General features: G+C 40.7%; 1 protein-coding gene across 10 annotated transcripts in view; it reads left to right on the top strand.

Moving 5' to 3' along the window:
• The window catches only part of LOC130917327 (unconventional myosin-XVIIIa-like), a 176664-nt gene extending 158313 nt beyond the window's left edge, over positions 1-18351 (top strand). For 5 of the 10 annotated variants that reach the window (XM_057838614.1, XM_057838615.1, XM_057838609.1 and 2 more), the window contains 3 exons: positions 1586-1708; positions 2543-3946; positions 12212-12360. In XM_057838614.1, coding sequence (XP_057694597.1) covers positions 1586-1708; positions 2543-3938 — 1519 coding nt within the window. In that variant the 3' untranslated portion in view covers positions 3939-3946; positions 12212-12360. Of the gene's footprint in view, positions 1-1585; positions 1709-2542; positions 3951-12211 lie in introns of all 10 variants that reach the window. The other 5 variants (XM_057838616.1, XM_057838617.1, XM_057838610.1 and 2 more) reach the window with 4 other exon arrangements.
• Positions 18352-24152: the final 5801 nt, after the last annotated feature.

The following is a 24152-nucleotide window of genomic DNA, read 5'->3' on the forward strand; positions in this document are numbered from 1 at the left end:
AAAGACGATGTCGATATTATCAGATACCATTTTAAAATGTTTTTATCAGCCGATGTTATCGGGTAGCCAATAATATCGGACAACCTTATACCTAACTCAATATTTCCTGGCCGTGAAGTGGTTATGTGAAGGAATTAAAAAAATCAAAATTACATAAAGACAATAAGCCTCTACTTTTTATCCCCACTTTGCGGTTTATGGGGCTGGTTTATGGATTTTTACTGGGTAATCAGTTCCATGTAAAGTTGGTGCAACGTCCGACTTATAGTCAGGTGCGACTTATACACGGACAAAAACAGTTTTCTTGTCAATTTTGGTGGGGCTGCTTATTTTTTGTCAACATACACACACAAAAAGGTTACGGAAGCATGCCATACATTTCCTACTAAATCTTCATATCCTTATGTCTAGATCCTTATGTCCAAGTCCTTATTGTCGGTGATGGTGTCTTCTTTCGCTCCATTTCTTCCATTTGTCCTCAAATTGTGTCCCAATGAAATGCGTTTTACATAACTTCACCTTTTGGAAAGCAGTTTTGTTTTTGGCAGCGGTTTTTAGTTTTTGTCTTCGTCTTTTGGACAAAAATACTTAGTCACATTTTAGTTATTTTGGTAAAATTAATTCCAGCTCGAATGGTAAAATGACTCTGGAAACCTCTTCGTCGAGACGTTCTTCCTCCTCTGACCCACTTTCAACTTCACATTCCGACTCATCGCACGATAAATGTAATTTGCAACCAAAAACTGTTCGTCATATGGCTGTATATTATTTGTCGGTTTATGTACTTCCCGTGACATCACCAGGTGGCAACTCTGCCGAGCCAAACTTCCCAAAAAAGTATTTAAATACACCATTTCAATTGTTTTGGATCTATTTATGTTTATAAAATCGCTTTTAAATACTTTTAAACAAGATTTAATCATTATATTAGTGTGTAGTCTAATGACAGTGGAAAATTAAGTATTTCCTTTAGCTCTATAATCGACTAGCGGTTGTCAGATTTGTCATCTACAAAGATAAGATAAAGATAATAGGTTTTTTTGTTTACTGCTTTCCAAATGCTGTTGATCTGTTTTATAGTGAAGAAAAACTGAGGAACCGTAGCGCCTCTGCGCTGTCATCACGTCATCATCCACCGCGCTCTGAAGCAGAACTTTACCTGCTGCATTCAGACATAATGCAACCAGGGAATGATGCATAGTTGTGTCTAAGTCACGAGGCGGTTAATTTCCGGATAATGTCAAATTGGCCCACCCGAATGTCCGAGTCAACTGACTCGGGTCATTGTGTTCACGCATGAGCGCAACTCGGTTAAACTGCGGAACATTACCGGACTATGGTAGATGTCTGAAAGGGGCTTTTGTGTCTGTGTAACCTTTCATGGGCCTGTGCAATAACTGTTTTTGACCTGAATGCAAGTGTTGTCTTCAATCCTGCAGAAATAACACAATGCTTTGAATGCTGCGTTGACAATGGCAACCAGTACTACACTGTAACATTTCCCTGAGCTGATGCTCTAACCCTCTTTGCAACGGTCGCTCTATTGCCCTCTTTGACGCTTCTTCTGTCTCTGACTCCCCACTAGTCAAGGGGATTCAGACTCTGACTCTGAGGTGGAGGGTCGTGTGGATGGGGTGAAATCCTGGTTATCCAAAAGTAAGGGATCCGCCAAGAATTTTTCAGACGATGGCAGCCTGAAGAGCTCCAGGTCAGTGGAAAAGCAAGCATGCGGCATTACTGTTTATATGTTTATTGTAGTGGGAAAAAAATGAAATAATTTACTGCAACAACATTGAGAAGAGCAGGTATCTTCTATAGGACAGAGGAAGGTGCATATTTTATAAAAAGTTGACGTGACGGAACCTAATAATATGAATAATAAAACGTGAAATATAGTACAAAAGAAATATAAACAAAAGATGGAGGAATATCCATTCTAAACTCTGCCTGGGCCTCAGAAAACAGTGGAAAAATACTAGCGGGCGGCAAAAAGTAAACAATAAATTCATATGTCATCTTATCACAGCTTTCAGAAACAATTCAAATGTTTACAGAAAAAGAGCAGACACTTTGTGAATAACCTTGAAGACAGTAATAGAAAATCAATTAGCAGATATGAGTGATTAAATGTGATATGAAAATAAATTTTTACACCACCACCTGCTTTAGACGAGAGATGCTCACTAGTGTTCACTAGCTCAATGCCTGTCTGCCAACTGACGACAGCGTGTTCTAAAGTTTTCTCTGAACCATAAGATTTGAACTGTTCGTTGGCCAGCTATTCAACTGTCAAACATGGAAATGCTCTTGTGAAACTATGTAAAACAGGGGTATCCAACCGGTACTCAAAGAGCCACAGTGGGTGCTGACTTTCACCATCAATTTTACTCTAATATATTTGTATGGAAGGGAGGTGGGGGAAAGACATCTATAGATATACTGTATGTTTTTGTTTTTTTGTTCTAACTTATGTTTTTTTTTTTTCTTTTCATTTCTCTTCCTTTTTTTTTGTCCTTTGGAATTTCCACTGCGGTCTTTCAAGATTTGCTATAAACTTAGATGCAAAAGAAGGGAAAGAGGGGTCTGATGATAAGGAATGGAAAGAAGCAAATAAAGAGTTTAAAGACATAGAGCCAAGTCGGCCGTTATCTGTGATGAGCTCTCTTAGCTACAGAAAACGCTCCAACCTCAATTCTCAAGGTGATCAGCTACTCAATGCACTTAAGGAAAATGCTGATTTGGAGGATAAGCCATCTTTCCAAAAGTCAAAATCCAGAAGCAGTGATCTTCAAGAGGACAGCTCCCGGAGGAAATCGTTGGCAGCGGATGACTTGGATGACAGAAAGTCCGTTATCTCTCAGGCGTACTCGGATGCCAATAGCTGGGCCAGGAAAAGCATGGAAAGCCGCTGGTCTGACAAAGATTCAACTGTTTCATTTATTCCACCGAGGCGGGCCTCTACTTGCCTTGGGGTAAGCCCAGACGATGATACGAAGTCTACTCTGAGCTTGAGTTTCTCAAACTCTCTTGGACGCCATCAAAGTAGCTCACGTTTAGATGAGCCAAACGGGAGGCGATCGCTGCTTGGCAGTGTTCCCAACAGCCCTTCTTTTAGCAAGCGGTCTGGCAGTCGCAGTCCCGGTAGTGTCAGTCAAGCCGATTCCCATATGTCACTGGCACGTAGCTGCCGTCTGAGCGAGTTTGCTCTTGACGTGGATGATAGCAGAAGTGTGGCCTTCACAGAGCACTCATCTTTCAGCCATTCTTCCGTTGGACGCAGTGTTTCCATGCCACCGCCGCAAGCTCGATCGGTTGCAGACAATGATCTCACTGATATCAAACCTGTCAGCCATCGTAACTACCTGGACCCAGAACTGGAAAAGGCCATCAATGAAGTATTGAGTTTTAAACCCATTAAATTCAAGCGCCGTAGCTTGGAGGACTCTGATGATGAGGAAGGACAATCTAAAGATGATAGCGCGGCAAGACGTCCTTCCAGTAATCTGCAACGCTCCGCATCAGCCGTGAGCTGCTTGAGACCTTCTCGCAGCACCAGCAGCCGTGGACAAAACAGCAAAAGGAGGAACAGAAAAGGTAAGAAGAAGAAGAAACGAAGCAATAGTTCTGAGTCTCAAAGTTCAAGTGACAATCGTAGTCACAGAAGCAGCTCTAGGAGATCCAAGAAGAAGTCTAGAAAGAGAGAAAAATCATCATCATCAGATTCTGAATCAGACTCTGGGTCTGGCTCGAGCTCTAGTGCCTCCACCATATCCTACCGCAGCTCTAGTAGTGTAAAGAAAGCCCCATCTCAGAAGGTTGTCAACCCAGAGGAGAAAGAAGAGGATGGGCCTCAACCCTCCAACAAAAAAGACAAGAAGAGAAAGAAGAAGGTGGACAGCCTTATGATGAAGTATTTATATCGGCCGGATAGTGATTGAAGCAGGCAGTAGGTATTTGCCACTGATCTAAAAATAATTTACCGCACGGTGTGATCCTAACATCTGCACTCGCGTATGAAGCATTACTCTGCCTTTTGCACTTGTTGTTTGATGGGGTAATCATAGAGCATGTTTGCCCAGGGTTTTTTCACGTAAACCACTCAGTTTGTAAAGTGATTTTACTCAGTATTTGTAGTGAAAGCACTTACCCATTTTGCTAAGCAGCATTTAACGACTCCTGTGATTTGGTACGTCTCACCAGAAATGGTTTCACAATCTCATTAGCAAGTGGCACAAGTACCACCCAATTCTCCGATCTAACAAGTTTATTTAAATGCTCAATTGACAAAAACATAACTCCCAGTGTGTCGTGTTTTGTTTTTAGCTTTTTTAAAATTTGTAATAATTAATTGGAATAAACGACCTAGTTAATCTAGTTAAACTTGCCTTTTCCAGAAATGGAACTGCATGTGTTTGCTGTGTCTTCATGCTTATTCGAAACTTGAGAGCCTAGACCAGGGGTCGAAAACCGACCGGCTCCAGAGAAGCATGTGGCTATTTGATGCATATGAAGCGGCTCAGTTTTTATGAGTTAAAACTGAGTATTTGAGAGATTTGAGGGATTCATCTTCAACACATCAGGCTCCCTTTTCTCATATAAATACACCAGCGGTGCAGCGGTTTGCGGTTCAAAGCCGAACCGTTCGGTTCGCCCTGCACGGTTCAATACGCCTTTATGAACCGCGCCTTTTCGGTTTTGCAATTAATGTATTCCGAACCCTTATGGAATGAATTGATCGAGCTCTGAGTGCCTGTGTGTGACGTGAAGCATCGCTGTTGAGAAATTCCCGCCCTGCAAGTAAATGTCGGATCGCTGTCAAGCACCTGTGTAATAGAAGCCGAGTAACGCCCTCTCTCACTTACGAGCGAAGTGAAAGTGAAACAAGAAAGAAAACAAATAGCTATGGCGAGCGGAGGAGTGGAGAGACAGAATTTTGAGGAAGCACCGGCTTCTTTCAAATCTGCGGTATGGCAACATTTTGGTTTCCCCTTGGATTGCAATGCGGAGGGAGAGAAAATATTGGGGGGGGGAAATTGCAAGCGTTGCTTAGCGCTTGTTACCCATGCTAATGGCAAAAACTTTTTTCCAACAACGTAATCCCCGACATTTATTAAATGGCACGCAAAGCCATCGAAGATGATTTCGCTAAAGCACATAGTTTCACCCTGACCGCTGATAGTTGGAAGTTGGACGTCCCGTGCTACAGAGTGCTACTACCTAACTGTGACAGTCCACTACAATTCATACCTGTCAAATTGTACGGTCTCGTCGTAATTTGTACAAGTGAGCACTCATTTTTGAATGTGCACGCCGTACATTACGTTCAAAAACTGCACGTTTTTCGTGCATTAGTTTTTTGTTTTTTTTAATCCGTTCGGATTCGGTCACCGTTTCTGCAACGAGACAATGCGTTGCTTGAATGACGCGAGAAAAGTCAGAGACTCGGAGAGGGAAGAGTGTTTGTTGAGATGCTGTAGCAAACGTGATGCTAGGCTAGGTGGCTCCAATGTTACCTGACTTAGCCGACAACATACAATCTACGCCTAGATGTCTCATGCATATGGAACTACATGCGAAATGACAGACTCGGTAGCCTTAGTAAACAGCCGCCATTTTAGAGCAGTAAATTTCTCAGAAAGGCTCTGTTGTAGTAAACCTTAAGAGCGAACCTAAGCAACTTTTTATCTAAAATACTCCTAAATCGGCAAAATCTTGACTTGAGTCTATCTTTAAAGGATGAAACAGTTTTAAAATTTTCACGTCGAAAGTAGACAGAAGGGAACTAATGCAAAAACGGGAGCAATTTTATCAACTTTAACCGTTAATTCACAACATTAAATGACCTCCAAACATAGCAAAGGTTACTATGGTTTTTACATGAAAGGTATCACCAGTTACTTTGCCAAGTAACTTTTTTACTTTGTGTGTATTTCAGTAGTCAGTCACTACACTAGCCAAAGAGCTAAGAGGCATTTTAACAGTCGAAAATGTTTACATTTTAAGTGTGTATTTCATTTTTTTAAAGCAAAATAAAGGCAGTTTAAAAAAAAAAAAAAAAAAAAAAGGAAAACGCAAACCAAAACCGTGATCCCAAAACAGGTTCAAACTGAACCGTGGGCTAACTGAACCGTTGCACCCCTAATATGCACCATTATTAACAGAACACTCCCGCAAGTCATGAATTTCCCAATTACTGTATGTACAGTCACGGTACCACTTGGAAGATGTACCCACAAATCTTTGCGACATTCACACTAATGGTGCTATAAAGCAGGCTGGTAGTCAGGCAGTGCCTCTAGCAACGCTACACAGCCTACCTAGCCGATAGGCCAGGGGGGCGCAAACTGGTCCTCAAGGGCCGCAGTGGGTCCTGGTCTTTGTCACAACTGATCCAGCACAGGTGGTTTAACCAATGAGAGGTCCAGAGAAACAAGAAGCACCTGATTGCAATCAACTGATTGCACTTGCACCTCCAACTCTCACCGGAGAGGTTTGCAGCAGACTGTGAAGCGGTTGGGATGAGGATCAGCACCTCCAAATCCGAGACCATGGTCCTCAGTCTGAAAAGGGTGGCGTGCCCTCTCAGGGTCGGGGATGAGATCCTGCCGCAAGTGAAGTACTGTAGTTCAAGTATCTTGGGGTCTTGTTCACGAGTGAGGGTAGGAGGGAGCGGGAGATCGACAGGCAGATCGGTGCAGCGTCTGCAGTAATGTGGACTCTGCACCATGGTGGTGAAGAAGAAGCCGAGCCAAAAGGCAAAGCTCTTGATTTAACAGTCGATCTACGTTCCCACCCTCACCTATTATCACGAGCTGTGGGTCGGGACCGAAAGGACAAGATCCCAGATACAAGCCGCCGAAATGAGCTTACCCCGTGTCCAGCCTCTCCCTTAGAGATAGGGTGAGAAGCTCAGTCATCCGGGAGGGACTCTGTGTTGAGCCGCTCATCCTCCGCGTTGGAAGGAGCCAATTGAGGTGGCTCGGGCATCTGGTTTGGATGCCTCCTGGGCCTCTCTGGAGAGGTGTTCCTGGCATGTCCCACCGACGGGAGGCCCCGGGGACTACCCAGGACACGCGGAGAGACTATGTTTCTCAGCTGGCCTGAGAACGCCTTGGGATCCCGCCGGAAGAGCTGGTTGAAGTGGCTGTGGAGAGGGAAGTCTGGGCTTTCCTGCTAAAGCTGCTGCCCCCGCGACCCGACCCCGGATTAAGCGGCAGATGATGGATGGATGGAATGGTTGCACTTGTAATTCACCAGATTGGTGAAAAGGTGTCCTTTTGATGGGTTGTAACGAAAACCTGGACCCACAGCGGTCCTTTGTGGAATAGTTTGCTGCTTTATGGTGCCATTAGTCTGAATGGCACAAAGACTTATTGGTACTAGGGATGTCCTGATCATATATTTTTGCACCAGAGTCCGAGTCACCTGATTATGAGAATCTGCGATACCGAGTCCCGAACCAATACCCCAAAAAATGTTTTTGTTTTTATTCGAACAAAAGTTCTGAACATGTCAGAGTACCTTACTTTTTACAATATACAAAATGTCTTCCGCTGTTCCCGGGAATGTAATATTAAACGTATATTTTTTTGTATCTTTTGGCAATGCCATTGTATTTTTGGATAGTTTTGTTGATTTTAGCAAGGGCTCCACACTTTTTCATTGATCGCACCTACAGTAACATTTTTTATCAGGTGCACCAACACAAAATGTAGGCGCACAGAACTGTGAGGAGGACATTGCTAACCACTGTCCCAACGTGCAGCCTTCATAATAAGAATTTTAAACAAGAATAATGTAGAAAAATGCCTTTCTTTTTTAAATCCTTTATAGAGTGATTCTCAAATTCACTCACACTGCCGTGAACAGCCTCTCACAGGCTGGCGTGTAACAAACTAAACGATGGTTGACACACTATTAACTTTAGGTACCAAACACCAGCTGGTGACCATGAAAAACAAGTTTGGTCGCACTTCTTAGCTGGCAGGAAGGAGGTGAGAGGCTGTACGAGCATGAAGCAGAAAAACATATTTTTGAAATCAAAAACCCGACCCTTTTCACCCGAAAAATGGCGCAATCGGCCAGATTTCCGATCACGTGATCGGATCGAGACCTCCCTAATGGGTACAGCTTCTGAGTGGCACCATGACTGTACATACTTGGTGAATACATGACCAGCTCGAGTGTTCTGTTGAGAAAAGTGCATAAAAAGTGAGCCTGACTTGTTCTGCTTTCCTTATTTAAATATTGTCGAATCATATTTTAAATTGATTTTTTTTTTTTTTGCTCACTCGGTCAAAAATGTTTCCGACCCTTGGCCTTTTACAATTTTGGTGGCGTATTCCGTTTCACCTGTTCAACCACGAATACTCATCCCAGCACCATTTTTCATATTGCCCTAGACAAATGGACTCTCTAGACTAGAGCTTTAATGGTCTGACACACATCGCTTCACACGTTCAGATAATCCAGCTTCCTGGTGTGTTTATGCCTCTAATACTACAATGTTGACTGTGTTTGATAAATTGCAGTGTTGTTTTCGGCAGCCCTTTTAATTGTCGTCTTATTATTTTGGACGAAAATACTTATTATTAGTCTTAATCATATTTTAGTCATTTCAAAATGTTTTGGTCTTGGTCTAGTTTTAGTCGACACAATCTCATACAAATTTCGTCCAGTTTTAGTCGACAGTTACTCAAAATGTTTTCGTCTGTAAAATTCAAACATTTTAGTCCAAAAACAAATAAAGGTTTCCAACAATTTCGATTGAGCATAGACAGACGATCTAGACCAGTACTTCTCAAATGGTGGGGCGCGCCCCCCCAGGGGGGCGCAGAGCGATGCCAGGGGGGGCGCGAGTGACCTCGGGGAACATGCTTTTTTTTTTTTTTGCCGTACTAGAATAAAGTGTACTTGCACATCCACTCCGTGGGTGGCAGTGGCGCTCTCATTTTCAAAGTGCGTGCAGTATTTTTGAAGTAAGCAAGAGCACACGGAAGAGACTCATGCAGAGCTGGACTCACGCAGCGACCCACTGTCTTTCTCACGTGTCCGGCCGAGAAGTGCTGTTTTCGGCTTGGGATCGTCACGACCACCGCCCTCACCTACGGTTCTCCCTCGGCCGCCGAGAATGCGCTTTTTTCGGGCCGTTTGCCTTTGACTTTTAATATAGTGGGAAATGAGGAAAGACCACTGTTTACTGAGTCTAAAAATGATTATAGCGGAGAAGCCAAATCAGTTAAGACGCCACGTTTTTCAGCGAAAATGTGCCGAATATTGCCAATTGTCACAATCGTCCCGCTTTGTCAGTGTTATATCAGTAAACCAGTGAGCACTGTGGTGAATCAGCGAAAATAAAAACTTTCCTTCTGTCCAGAGACCTTTTTCCCCCCTTCTATTCAGTTTTTTTTTTTTTCGGTCAAATTTTTTGGCATGTTGTCCTGAAGAGTAAATGTTTCTAATCAATTTGAATTTGTTATTATTTACTGATTTTATTACATTTTATTTTTCAGTATCAAATGGTCAAAAATGTACCTTGAGTGTATTTTTACAGTTTGGATGTGACTTTTTTTTTTTTTTTTTTTTTTTTAACTTCAGGCAAATTGATGCGCATTGTCTTTTCTGTTACAAGCAACACAATGTTAAAAAAGTTATACTTTATTATAAGTTGATCTATGTTACTTTTTTTCTTTTAATAGAAAAAAAAGGACACAATGTTAGGCTGAGGCGTACTTATAATAGTAATATAGACGAATGATACTATTTACAGTGGCGGCAGAGACTTGGGGGGGGGCGCGAAACATTTACGTCTTCCTTGGGGGGGCGTAACAGAAAATAATTGAGAAGCACTGATCTAGACTTACTGACCAGAAAAGCCAAGTAGCTCTTCTTTAGACCACTAGTGTTTGATGGAGATGTTCGCCATTCTGAAGCGAATGCTAATGCAAATGCTAGGATTACATTTAGCATCTGATGATCACTCATTGCAGTTTTAAAGTGCCTGTAACAGACTATAAAAATCTTAGAGACGATTCGACTACATTGAACCAATCAACAACTCCCTCATCTTGTTTTCTCATAATGATGTAATTGAGTTTCTTGCATTTCTGTTATTCATTACAAACTACTGCATGATGCTAAAACAAAACAAAACAACAACGTATGGTAAAACTAGACAATTAAAGTGCCTATGACAGGATAAAAAAAAAAGTCTTAAATGGCATTGTTATGTGAATTACAATCATATTTTGAAACGATTCGACTGTATACAACAATTTGGCAAGGCGCAGATCATGAGAAATTAGTCTTTTAATCTGCCGTTAAACCCCGCCTGTCATTATAACGTTCTAGCATCCCTAACTGGACAATGACGTCGGCAGGGTCACAATTTCATCCGATTTAAAATTCCGCCCATTGAGGGGGAAGATTCAGAACGAGGAAAATACGACAGAGAGCAGCAAAATGTAATGATTGTTTAAATCTCTCTATTCCAATATTTTCACAGGATATTCTTTTTATCTCAGTATTTTTCCCCAATTGCTAAATAAATGATATGGTAATGACAAATAACAGTCTTGTGCTCAATGGAATATAAAATATTAAAATGCATTTATTCAGTACGACAGGGCAAAATTACTCCATAATGGTCAAAACTGCCAACTTGATCTCCCGAACGCTATTTTATGCCACCGGAGTTAGTCCAGCTTTTTTCATTTTCTTGCCCTCGCTTCGGAGACCGAGGAAAGAGCGTAAACAAAATAGGAGGTGTGACGTTTAGCTAACCCGAACCGAGTTGCTTTTCCAAGCCTTATTCTCGGCTTTGGAAAACAAAAAATCATGCAAAACTACCCCGATTCATGTCACACACGGCGGCGGGGTTGATTGTCTTCACTGATCGGCCAGCCCCCGGCAGCGAGCAAGTTACAGCTCGTCATCCTGCTGCGGCTCCGGCAGGCACGTAGGTAGAGAGGGGAATGAATGCCGAAAATAGTGCATTCTCGGTGGACAAACCGGCCGACGTTGGAGCGAGGGGCTGCCCGAGCCGAGGATAGTGGGCTACTGGCGGCCACACGAAGAGGACCGAGGGGGTGGACCGTGGTGTGTGACAAGTTGCCGGTCGTCGGCCAAGTGGCAAGGACAATGCTCCTCAGACAAGGAGCCTTGTCAGCCACAAAACGCAAGTCACCTCTTTATTAAAATGTCTGCCATAATCCCAGTATTTGACATAATACAAAACACATAGTTTACTCACTTCCTCGTCAGTCCAATGGTCCCACAATTGTCGGACTCGTTTTGGCTATTCTCCGCAGTGAACGGGAAATTTTTGAAACCCCTCTCCGTTGTGCAGCAACAAAAGCCTGCAGCACATTGGGCTGGCGTGATGCAAAAAATAAACAAATTAATCCGCAAGCTCTAACCCTAAACCCATGCTATAAAGCAATGTCTGTATTGTGAGATGGTGACCCGGGTGACGTCACATTCGCATTCGTCCTAAACACAAGACTGAAGTCACTCATTTTCATGGTGCGGGATTAAAAAAAATTGAATAAACAAATCGATCGCTCCCACACACATCCAAGTGGTCCATTTCATTCAGGAGCATAAAATACCCTGTGAAATATGAAATAAACATGGTTTTTGCTGTCATAGCCACTTAAAGGCTATAGCAACATTGGAAACAAATCTTACCGTTTTTCTAAATAAGCAAGATGGAGCGCAGCCTAGCTTGAGACACATCCTAAAATCCGGTGAGGAGGGAGATCTCACATGAGTGACACGGCGCAAACACTGCTACGATGCAAGCTGACGTACAATATGAAAGTCTCATGCATTGTGAACATACAACAAAAGCATTTTTGTCTCGTCGTCTAGTCAGAAAACTGCCATTCATTTCGTTATGTTTTATGTTTATGTGTTTCGTCATCGTCATGAAAAAATTTGTATAATATCGTCATTGTTGACGAAAACAACACAATTAAATTGTTTGGCCTCTTATGCTACACTGCATTAGTGTGTAAATGAAAGTGAGCAAGAAAAAAAAAACTGACATCACGTGAATAAGAAATTGTGCATGTCTTTGAGAACTGAACATCGTTTTCTCTAACTCTATGCATACCTGCGGAATTTTGACACTCAGAATGTATTTTAAATTGAGCACTATGTATTGCTTGTCATATTGCTTACTAACTTTTATCATTCTCACCTACTACAGCCCCACTGACAGAACACGCTACTTCTTCAGATCTACCGAAGAGGAGGAAGACGAGAAAGTTGACGGCGCCCAAGGATTTTTATACTCTTCTTGATACAGATGGAGTAACCGACTGTCGGACGGCAGTAACGATAAACCTTTAGACCCAGGATCTTAGCTTATTCTGTTCTTAGCTTTCTGAGTTTTGGCAACTTTGCCTCGCACGCAAGGTTGATCTCATTTGCGGTTGTTGAATGCCGACACGTAATAACGGCAACAATCTTAGAGGACGACATTTTAATATATTGATTCCGTCACAATTTTGCAGTGCCTCTGCTCAGGATTTGCTCCACTTCTGTATTAAATGCTATTTCTTTGATGTCAGTCAAAGATAACTGTCCATCCACACGGTGGCTTTGTTATACGACTAGACTGGTTGCTTGGCCTTGCTGTTAAACTTCCATCTTGGATGTAACTGAGCCAAAGAGTAGAGGACTGCTGCGGTAGTAGATCATTTTTCTAAATTTCTGTGTATTCTTCGCATACTGTGCAGTAGTAGTATAGTTTGCCGTACCACTTTGTATTACCAAAAAAGCTTTTGTTCCTTGTAGACACTTAGTGTATGTTGTTGCCAGTTGATACCGGAAAGCCTCACAATTCCTTTTTCTTTCGACTTTTCTGCATCAAGTGCCGTTTGATTCAAGTTGGCTCTTAACCTGGCACGTTTGCAGCTTTTCTGCTGCACGTTGAAAGCACTTGCATCTTCCCACCTTATCTGCCTTTTGCTGCTTAACTTATTAGCGGTGATAGACATCCAATGCATTTAAACCGGAGGGCTGGTGGTGAACATGTTTAAGTGTGATCATTCGGAACTAACCTTCAAGCTTAAATGTACTGGAAGTCTATCACCGTCAATGGCAGCAATTGATGTGTTCATGATTACCAACTCCTAAACAACATGAAATATTTAATCTTTCTAAAAGATATTGTCCTACAGGCTTTTTAAATTGCAGGTTTATTTCATGTACTTGTCAATTTGTTGTGAGTCCAAGATCCGTGGTAGCTTTATAACTCATTTTGTTACCATAAATACTCTAGTTAACATTCACCATAAGTCCTGTCTGTTCATATTTATTAAACAAAACAAACTGTTTAAATTGCCAGCTTTTAGCATGATTAAATTCCAAAGCCAAAATAAAGACAAGACATTGATTTGGAACTCATAAACTAAAATGTTCTCTCGTTTTCTACTAAAGCCTCAATAACTATCGGGATCAATGCTTGCGAAAATATATAATGATCAAAATATATATGGCGGGAAACACTCAGGTGACTTGAAGTTCCGCTCTGAGACCCCCAATTCGGGCAAATTTCTAAATTGTCCTGTATGCATGTGTGATACATCATTGGAAAGCTTAAAATGTCAATTTTCTGGGGGAAGAAAATTTTTGAACAGGAGGGCATTTAAAAAAATTTTTTTTTTAAACCCCTAAACCCTAACTCGAAGTGAGAGCATGAGAGAGCATAATTGAAGACACCAAGATTTTAACAAGATAGCGTTTCGATCCAAAAACTCCGTGTAGCATGTCTCATCAAGTGTCAAGACACACTTGTAGCATGTCTCACCAAGTGTCAAGACACAGTTGTTAATGGCCACAGCCAGACTTTATGGTGATTTTATGGGTGAAACATGGTAATATAACAAGGATTGCAATGCAGAAATCACAGACATCAAGGAGTGGTTGAGATTTTCAAATATTTTCCTTGTTTGGATCAATTATTTATCATCTAAAAAATATCGGGGAAACAGTAACCAAAAAAAAAAAAAAAAAAATACAAGTAATAGTTATGAGGTAAATATCCGTGCCATTTATTGTAACGTAATTTGTTCAAAAGTTGAAAATATGTGAGTAAATAATTTTATAAAGTCGTTTTTTTTTTTTAAACTCAATATAAGACATCAATTAATGATTCTAAGCTAAAAATGACATTCATTTCAAATAATATAATTACCTTTTTTATGGCTGGGTTGAAACAAAAGCGGTTGCATGGTGTCTGTAAACGGGGGTTTATAGGGTAAAATGGACAAATTAAAAATCGTTCGGGGGCTTAATGCGCCATGAAACTGCTATGGCAGCATATAGACATATTGTTATCATTGAACACACCAGTAATTTGGCTTAAAATACAGCAGTTGCTTTTAAAAAGGGGTGCAAGAGCAAAAACTGCTTTTTCAGCCTTGTCTGTGTTTTCTGCCGTATGCATGTACATACTTGGAATGTCCCAAATACATTTTTGCCTCAGAGTCCGAGTCACCTGATTTTGACTGCCGATAGTCCTGATCCAATACCGGGAAAAAAAATTGTTTTGAGTTTTAAACATGTTATTGTCCTACCGTGCCGCTTTCATAGTGAATTATTTTTAAACAAGAATAACGAAGAAAATGTCTATTAAATGCTTCATTGAGTGAGTCCACTCAAATCCACTCATGCTTTGGTGCCTCTCACACAACGAGTGTCCTCTGCACACTATCGCTAGTATGTACCTAGCTAAAGAATGATCGAGACATGTGCGCCTTTGATTGTAGAGCTTCAAACTTCTCTGGCAAGATCAAAACTGTCAAATCAGTCAATCATCGTTAACTTTAACAAGCAAACTCCAGTGCACTGCTGACCAAGAAAAGCAGCAGGAGGGAGAATAAGAGGCTGTACGAGCATGAAGCAGAAAAACTTTTTTTTTTTTTTTTATCCAAAAACCGGATCCTTTTCACCAGATTCCGATCCTCTGAAAAATGGCACGATCAGCCTGATATCCAATCACATGATCAAATAGGGTAATCCCTAGTATATACACAGGTATACTTGTTTGTACAGTGGTACCTCTACTTAAAATATTAATTGGTAAGTAGTCTTGTACCACAAAAATTTCATAAATACTCATTTTACGTGTAAATGCCCTAATCCATTCCTAGCACTACTGACACGCCACATTCAATTTTATAATTGGGGTAAAACTGGAATAAAACAACAGCCAAACACATTTGATTCATTTCACATACCTAACCTAACCTTTAATACCTGTATTGAAGCAGATAATAGAATAAAATGAAAATGTAAAAAATGTCTTACTCATCGAGTGAGGCAATGTCCTCTTTCACGAGATAGATCGTGCTTATCTCACTCTTCCTGACACAAGAACGCGAGGAGACCTGTGCTCTAATGTGCTGCTAATGTAATGAACAGTTTGTGGGTTTAAAAAAAAAAAAAACTTAGTGAGGCATAAACTTGAGGAGTCTTGTGCTCATTAGGCTCATACTATGTCAACCATAACACCGTCACACGTCTGCACATCATACTGCGACACCCAATTCGAAACATCAACAAAAGGCTAATAGGAGAGCAGAATCCCATTACAGGGGCATGATGGGAAATATTACGACCAAAAGGGCAGCAGGATCTTATGGTGCGGCGTTTAAACGCAGGTAGTACATATGTATCTTTTACAGTATAGTATTTTTGCCTCTCGTAACCTGAAATTTTTCCTGAACAAGAGGCAATATTTTCCCATTTAAATGTTCCATAACCTGAAAATGTGTAGAGACGTTCGTAAGCAGAGGTATCACTAATATATATATAGAGTTACTGGCTACTTTATTAGGCATACCTGTCCACCTGCACAATAACGCAAATTCCTAATCTACTAAACACATTGCAGAAACTGTTTGGGCATGTAGATACGGTCAAAACGGTCTGCTGTGAGCATCGGAATGGGAAAAAAAGTGCTTTGAATGTGGCAAGATTGTTGTTTCCAAAAGGGTTGGTAGGACTATTTCAGAAACGGCTGATCAACTGGGATACACGTGCAACCGTCTCTAGGGTTGACAGAGAATGGTCCAGAACAAAGAGACCGTCCAGTCAAGGGCATTTCTGTAGCTGAAAGAGTCTTGAATGAGCTGAGAGAGGCAACAGTAACTGAAATAACCACTCGTTACAAAGTGGGTATGCAGAAGAACACACCAGGTGCCACTTCTGTCTCCTCTGATTTCAGACCTCAGCCCACAGAACTACAGCTCACTGGATGCTTTCTCCTTTTTCCCTCTCTTTCCCATTCTGAGGCCATGTTGATCATGTCTACATGCATTAATGCATTGTTTCTCTCCCATGTTATTGGCTCATTAGAAATTTGTGTTACGAAGCAGTTGGACAGGTACAGTGGGGAGAACAAGTATTTGATACACTGCCGATTTTGCTGGTTTTCCCACTTGCAAAGCATGTAGAGGTCTGTAATTTGTATCAAACAGGTGCAGTTACTTCCGGTAATGAGTGGAGAACAGGAGGGGTTCTTAAAAAAAACTAAGAGCCGAAATATTTACTCGTTGGTAATGTATCAAATACTTATTTCATGCAGTTAAATACAAATTTATTATTTAAAAATTATACAGTGTGATTTTCTGGATTTTTGTATTAGATTCCGTCCCTCACAGTTGAAGAGAACTTGTGATACAAATTACAGACCTCTACATGGCTTGCAAGTGGGAAAACCAGCAAAATCGGCAGTGTATCAAATACTTGTTCTCCCCACTGTATGTCTGATAAAGGTGTATATAATACATATAACACATACACACATTTTTCCAATCACATATTTATGCACCTGAGTCTAAGTTGCCCGATACCTCGGCAATTTATTAATTTATTACAAAATCCTTTTTTTGTGTTGTTTCTTTTGATAATATCTTCATCCATTTTGATCATTTTGTTGCCACTTATTGCCGTTGAAAAGAGAAGGTTATTTGATTTGGGAAGGCTGGCATCTAGTGATCGTTTCGCTGCCACTGACGGCAATAGACGTCCAACCCATTTTGACTGGGAGGTCTGCTGGCAGCGATCGTTGGCTCTTCCAGCCTTGATGGATTGGATGTCTATCGGCATCAATGGCAGCCAATGTGTTAATACATGGAAATACATTTTGAAAACCGATTCTGATCTTGACGTGATCGGGCCCGATTTCTGATCACGTGATCGGATAGGGGACAACCCTCATATTAAATATATATATTGTACATATAGTATGTATGAAAGCTTATACCAGCATCATTTGTAACAATTGTTTGGCAATTTTACTGCAGCATGATGGACTTAAGCTTCAAATGTTGCAATTTTGAAATTTGGTTTGGACACTTGACAGCATGTCTGCTTTTAAAGAGAGCCAACATCTACAATGTAATACCAAAACCCCATCATGTGCCTTGTAAAGCATAGTTTACGTGCACATAAAAATAGATGTCTGTGATACAGTATACCCAAACTGTATAGTCCTTTCCGCATGCACAGCATGTAGGGATTTCGATGACCCGTTAGGCTCAATTAGTGCGCATGTTTCTAACCTGAGGGCATTTTAACACGCTGCACAAATCGATTATTGGAACCGCAGATTGAAATATTGGATGCAGCAATTAAAAAAAAAAAAAAAAGGATTATCGTGAGAAGATATTAGGATTTCAAAAAATAATGAGCTATTTAATTTCATAAGACACAATTCTAGTGTTGGTGAAATTTTGTGTGTTGTAGATGAAGATGATTCAATAATTAGGGGCTGAGCACCAAGTGGTGTGAGAGCTCTATTGCAATGCAAAGGATTATTATTACTTTTTTTTTTCATGGCAAATGAAAATGGAATATTTGGAGGCCTTACCATGCTCAAAACTCGGCAAATTTTGCAGATACATGCGGCTTGGCATAAATTTCGATAGTTTTGCGACCTTGCGAAAAACCATAACAAAATGTCTCTACGTCGCCTCCTTAAATTTTTCAATAAGGCCTCTCCTATTAGGCTTTTTCGGCCTAAAGCGATAAAAATTAGGCAGTCGATACCTTGTGTAAATTGCACCAAAAAGTCCCTTGGACACATATCCCAAACCCAACAAGAAATCGGGTATTTTGATTATATGTGAAAAAATATGCAATTCTAGTCCATTTACAGAGTGCGCATTTGAGAAATTGGTGTCTAGGGAGCATGTTTGATCCTCCTCAAAATTGGTGAGACTGTTTGTGAGACATGAGATCTAAAATTATAAAAATGTTTTCATTCACATGCCTGACCTGGGTGGGGTGCCAAAGTCAGCCTTTTTTTTTTTTTTGTCAACGCCAAATTCAGTAAATGACTAATAACTCCCTGATCCAAGATTGTCTTTTCCATATTTGGCATGTATGAGAGTTACCACAGCCTGAACATGACTGCATTTAAATATTACCCATTAGATCTGGTGTCCCCTGCTGGGAACAGGAAACTAGACAGGCTCCTCCAAGGGAAAACATCTGACCTCAAACCTGCAACAGGACGGCAGCTTACAGTGCCACTAAATTTGGCACACTTGGTCAAATTGGCCCTCTTAGAAGATTTATTTTGGTTTTGAATAAGGGTGTGGCTACCCAGCACAGTAACACCTCGTTTTTTTGTAAGACCCTCTTCAATAGTGTTTTTTTTTCACCTAGGTGTGTGAATGTATTTCTCATCTCAGGATATACATTAACATCTGTCAGCCATGCCCACAAACCATAAGAGATTTTGCAAAAAAAAAAAAAAAACGAATTTCAAGCACATTTGTTTCTAATGAGATGAAGAGAGGGGGACAATCGGCCACCACCCTGAGCTGCGTGATGTCCGAGTTAGTCCAAACTGTGAGGGCTCATTCAACCCTGCTTGCAGGACTTGTTCAAAATTGTTCTTTGGTCAGCATTGCCTAAGTTAGAAAATATGTCACCAAAATAGAATTTTCAAGTTATAAATGAATTCCACTGAATTATAGTGTCTTGGATTTTTTTAACATTATGTTTAGCCTGAATGTTTTTGTTCTCATGTGTAAAATCACTTTAATGCTCTTTGCGTTTGAGTTTTGACTGCCAAGTGCTTTCCAACTTTTGTCTGTCTTTTCAAATGATTTTGCTTTGATGTGTCAAATTCCCTTTTTGGCAATTTGGTCGAAATGTGTTGCGAGGCTGCGGCCACATAACGTCAAATGGCATTTGGGGGCGAACAGAAACAATTTGCAGAAAATCATCTGGAGAAAAGGAAAGTGAGGTCACGATAGAAGTACTTTGTTTTTTAATAAGATGATGTCATTGTTTGTACCCTCTATGCAGGCAACACATGCATTCAGATGTTATGGATTCAGCAAACGTAACTTCACCGAATGCACACTATTTATTCTAGTATATACAGGACATGTGTATGAATCATTCTAGCTTTACAAAATAGTATGTTTATTTTCATTATTGAACACATTGACCTTGTTATAAATTTTGCATTACAGTTTAATATATTGTAAATAAATGATGGTGATTGTTTAACTGTGTCTTCAGACTCATTTGTAATTCAATTTTATTGATTTTTTGTCCATTAATATGAAGACTGTTCATTATGCCGTACGGAAGGATTCAACCAGCTAAAACTCAATGTGCATATGCCCTTAATGCCCGATAATCCTCTCAATTTTGAGAATGAGAAAAGCATGAATCCCTCTCCTGAATCAGGGTCTTAAAAAGTCTAAAATCAGAATATTTGATTTTAAGGACTTAAAATGTTTAAAATCTTCCTAAAATCTCATATTGAAAAGGTCTTCAAATTCTATTGGCTTTACTATTATTTAGAACATGCAAAAACTCCAGTCTCTGTTTTAAATGTTTCGGTTTTTTGGGGACACTGTGACATAACTACAAAGCGGAACTTCCTGTGCTGCCCGGTCAGAATTTGTCCAACACCATCAGCTATTGCTGCACTGCCAAAAAACACTTAAAAGCATGTGATTTTGTATGAACATTGTAGAAGCCCTATTCACCATCAATAGTGTACCGCACGAATGCTATTTTTAGACCGTGACGTCGCCATTGTAACGTGGAACTGGGTCATTATAGACACGCCCTCACATACAACCCATGTTATTTCTGCTTGTTTTTTTCCGATAATCTTTCAAAAAAATATGCCGAACAAACACGGCTGCCATGGAAGTTGTAGAAACGACTCTAGACATTACGACTTATGAAGAGTGTTTTCTTCATACGGTTCCCGAAACCAAAAACTCGTAGGAAAAAATGGGAAGAATGGATTAACTTGCGCGGACGTCCAAAAGACCAGTTTCACGCCAGCAAGGGGAAGCCATTCACATTTCATATGCAGTAAACATTTTGTTGGGGGCCATGGTCCTACAGAGGACGAAGAGGTAAGCCATTTTGATATTTTTACTTATTCATTAGCGTGGGGTTTTGCCGTGCTGCTTCTGTCTGACAATGAATGACCTGAAAGAAACTAAAATGGTATCTGACTGCCACTGTTGTTACCTTTTATGTTGTAAACAACTTTAGTTAGGGGGAAGTGTAAATAAATGATAGAATTAAGATTTGTTATTAATGAAAAAATTAAAAGTGTTGGCTGTCACTGTTAGCATTTGCGATTGCTAAACAAAAACAGCAATGTAAATTGCCCCCAAGAAGGGTCAGAGACGTGAGACAACCAGAGGATATAATATAAAAGAAAGACAGGGCATATGGTGGTAAAGGATAGATTGTTGAATCAGGAGAATGGCATTGTCATTGGCGTAAGGCAATGCACACGAGAAAAAAGTGTCGATAAAAAAGTTCTCTCTCAATCAGGTCGGCTCTTTTTCAGCCCTTGACACTCAAGCCATCTCTTAAACTGAACGTTTTTATGTTCTTCCAGATCTTTACCAGTGAATTCGGCACCAGGGACATCATTTTCAGACAGAATTGGTAGGTTTAGCTCAGTAAACATCTCGTTTGTGCACGATTTCCACGCATTTACTATCAGGGACAAACGGGAGGTTGACCTGCCGAGCAACAATTGCTAACGACATGAATATTAATGAACAAAAGTGACGTTGCTTGCGGTACGCCATTCACTGTATCAATTTATTTTGAAACCGTGTTATTTTTTGCCACCAGGGGGCACAACCAATGCCATTAGGTATTTTACTATAAAGGTGCGCCTAGAGCCACAGTGCTAGTTAGTGCACCTGGTGGACACACGGTTTTAACCATAGCACGCCATAGCATGAAATGCATGGAGAGTGTACCTTATGCATAGTTCCGAAGGTGTCCTAAGTATTGGTGTGATTTTGAGTTCGCTAAAATACCAGTATTTACAGTATGAATGAGCTACAACGTGCCTGCCAAGAAGAAAAACCCTGTGGGCCGGAATGGACCCACTGGTGGGCCGTACATTTGATGATATATACAGTGCTGGCCAAAAGTATTGACACCCCTGCAATTCTGTCAGATAATGCTCAATTTCTCCCAGAAAAGGAATGCAATTACAAATGCTTTGGTAGTAATATATTAATTTATTGTGTTTGCAATGAAATAACACACAAGAGAATGTGGGGGAAAAAATATCATTTTACACAAAACTCCAAAAATGGCCCGAACAAAAGTATTGGCACCCTCAGCCTAATACTTGGTGGCACAACCTTTAGACAAAATAACTGAACAACCGCTTCCGGTGTCCATCAATGAGTTTCTTACAGCGCTCTGCTGGAATTCTAGACCATTCTTCTTTGGCCAACTGCTTCAGGCAGGCATGAAAATGGGTCAGGGGTTAAAAAGGTGAGAAGGGTGTGGAGGAAATATGTTCCAGTACACTGTATTGTACACCCCAACAAAATATTGAGCTCTGTCGACCCACACTGTGTTTCAGCAGGGCCATGCAGAGACCGGTGGAGGGGTGGGTGCTCGTAGATCAAAAGGGGCACATGAACAAGTATTTAATACACCTTAAAACAACATAACTTCAATTTTAACCAGCTTTAGATAATAATTGGCTGCGACTGTGACATACTTTAATTTGGAGGGGGTAACAGTGAATAGAAATCAAAACTGTCATCAACACTTTCTGGCTGTGACTCAGTCAGTCTGCCTCTTTTCTTCCTTCAACCTCTGCATCAAAACTTCCTTCCTCAACTTGTTCACCTGAGAACAAACCACATCAGATGGTCACTGAGCCACCAACAGCACAGTTTTCTTAAAACTATTATTTCATTATTATCCATACTTAACAACTCTAGCACCTAATGATTAATGAAGCAATGACATAAAAATCTTATAGAAAAATAACATTGTAATTGTGTTTATAATTGGATTTAATACCCGACTATCCTTGCAAACTTCTTACCATGTCTGCTATTCACCCAGCTGATGAGGTATCCACTGCCTTTAGCAGCTTCATCTAACTCCTTTTTTTATCCCTCAATCTCCCTTCCCTACGACGCATGTCTATGTAATGAAATATAAATATTTAAAAAAAATAAATAAATAAAAAAAAAGACTCCCCGGTGGCTTTTAGTTTTAAAGCTTTCTTAATTTCTTTCTCACTCAATAACGATGGAGTTAGATTTGTGTTTTTATTATTCAATCAAAAAACAAAGTTACTTCTATCAAAAACAAAGTTGCTTCAATCAAAATCCCCAAAAGTAGCTTCAATAAAAAAAAAAAAAAGTTTTTGATTGCAATAATAAATTTGAGACAAAAAAAGCATTTAAAAACTATTTTTCTTGATTGAAACAAATTTTTCCATTTAAGTAATGTTTTGCGTTTGGGCCACATTTTGGCTAGGACATTTGTGTCTTTATTATTCAGTCAAATAAGTTGGGGCGCTACTTCGCGGTTTTCACTTATTGCTGCGGGTTCTGGTCCCCATTAACCGCGAAAAACGAGGGATCCCTGTATTTCTGAAAAGCTTTAAGAAGCAGGACTCATTCCCACCACTCGTCGGGCCACTGTTGTGCCGACACCGGCCGTCAGCTCAAATCCAAGCCGAAAATAACGCGTCTCCGGCGGACGACGGGAGCGATGTGAGGCGCCCCCTCCATCCGAGAGAATGCCGCTTAATTTGACTCAACAGTGTGTTTCTTCGTTTATATTACCGCTAAATACACAAGCTTGACGCCAATTTAACGGGAGCTATTTTTTTTCATGGGAGATTTGGCTAGCTCTGGCAGTGTTCAACGCAAGCTGCAACGAATGGCAGTAACTTTTTTATATCGCAAAACGTGAAAACGGTTGAAACCATTACTCACCAAATTCAATCTGCTGGCAAATACAGGCAAGTGTGTATGCTGCGCTCTGGTCTGCCCCGATGTGGATAAGGCCTGCTTTTTGTTTTCGCAGCTATGCAATGCCAACCAAAGGCTCTCCGAGCACTCCATGTACAGTAAGGAGTGCGCGCGTTTGGAATAATGGAACGCACCTTGGGCCGATGATTGATTCTCGTCAGCGAAGCATCTAGAAGGATTTGCTGACTGTGTTCTTAAGTGCTCAGTTTACGTACTAGGTTAATCACATGATGATAATAATAATAATTAAATAAAACCTCCCGACCCCCCCCCCTCCTCCTCCCAAAAATAATTTCTCCTCGGATCTACGCAATTCACGTCGGTCGCCCTTTTTGACTTCAAAACGGCGAATTTCGCCGAAAGGTGAGAGATTTTCATGCCTGGCTTCAGGTCTCTGAGATTTGAAGGGTGTTATTTTCAGATCTCTCCACAGGTGTTCTATGGGATTCAGGTCTGGACACATTGCTGGACACGTTAGAATTCTCCAGTATTTTCTCTCAAACCATTTTCTAGTGCTTTTGGAAGTGTGTTTTGGGTCACTGTCCTGCTGGAAGACCCACGACCTCCGAGGGAAACCCAGCTTTCTCACACTGGGCCTTACATTATGCTGCAAATTTTCTTGGTAGTCTTCAGACTTCATAATGCCATGCACACGGTCAAGGTAAGTTTTGGCAAACTCCAGCAAGGCTTTTTTATGTCTCTGGGTCAGAAGTGGGGTCTTCCTTGGTATCCTACCATAGGGTCCCTTTTCAGTAAGATGCCGACGAATAGTACCGGTTGACACTTTTGTACTGCAGGACTGCTTGAACTCACAATTTTACTTATCAAGTTCTCAGACAG

The sequence above is a fragment of the Corythoichthys intestinalis genome, chromosome 6 (genome assembly GCF_030265065.1).
Source record: "Corythoichthys intestinalis isolate RoL2023-P3 chromosome 6, ASM3026506v1, whole genome shotgun sequence".
Taxonomy (NCBI): domain Eukaryota; kingdom Metazoa; phylum Chordata; class Actinopteri; order Syngnathiformes; family Syngnathidae; genus Corythoichthys; species Corythoichthys intestinalis.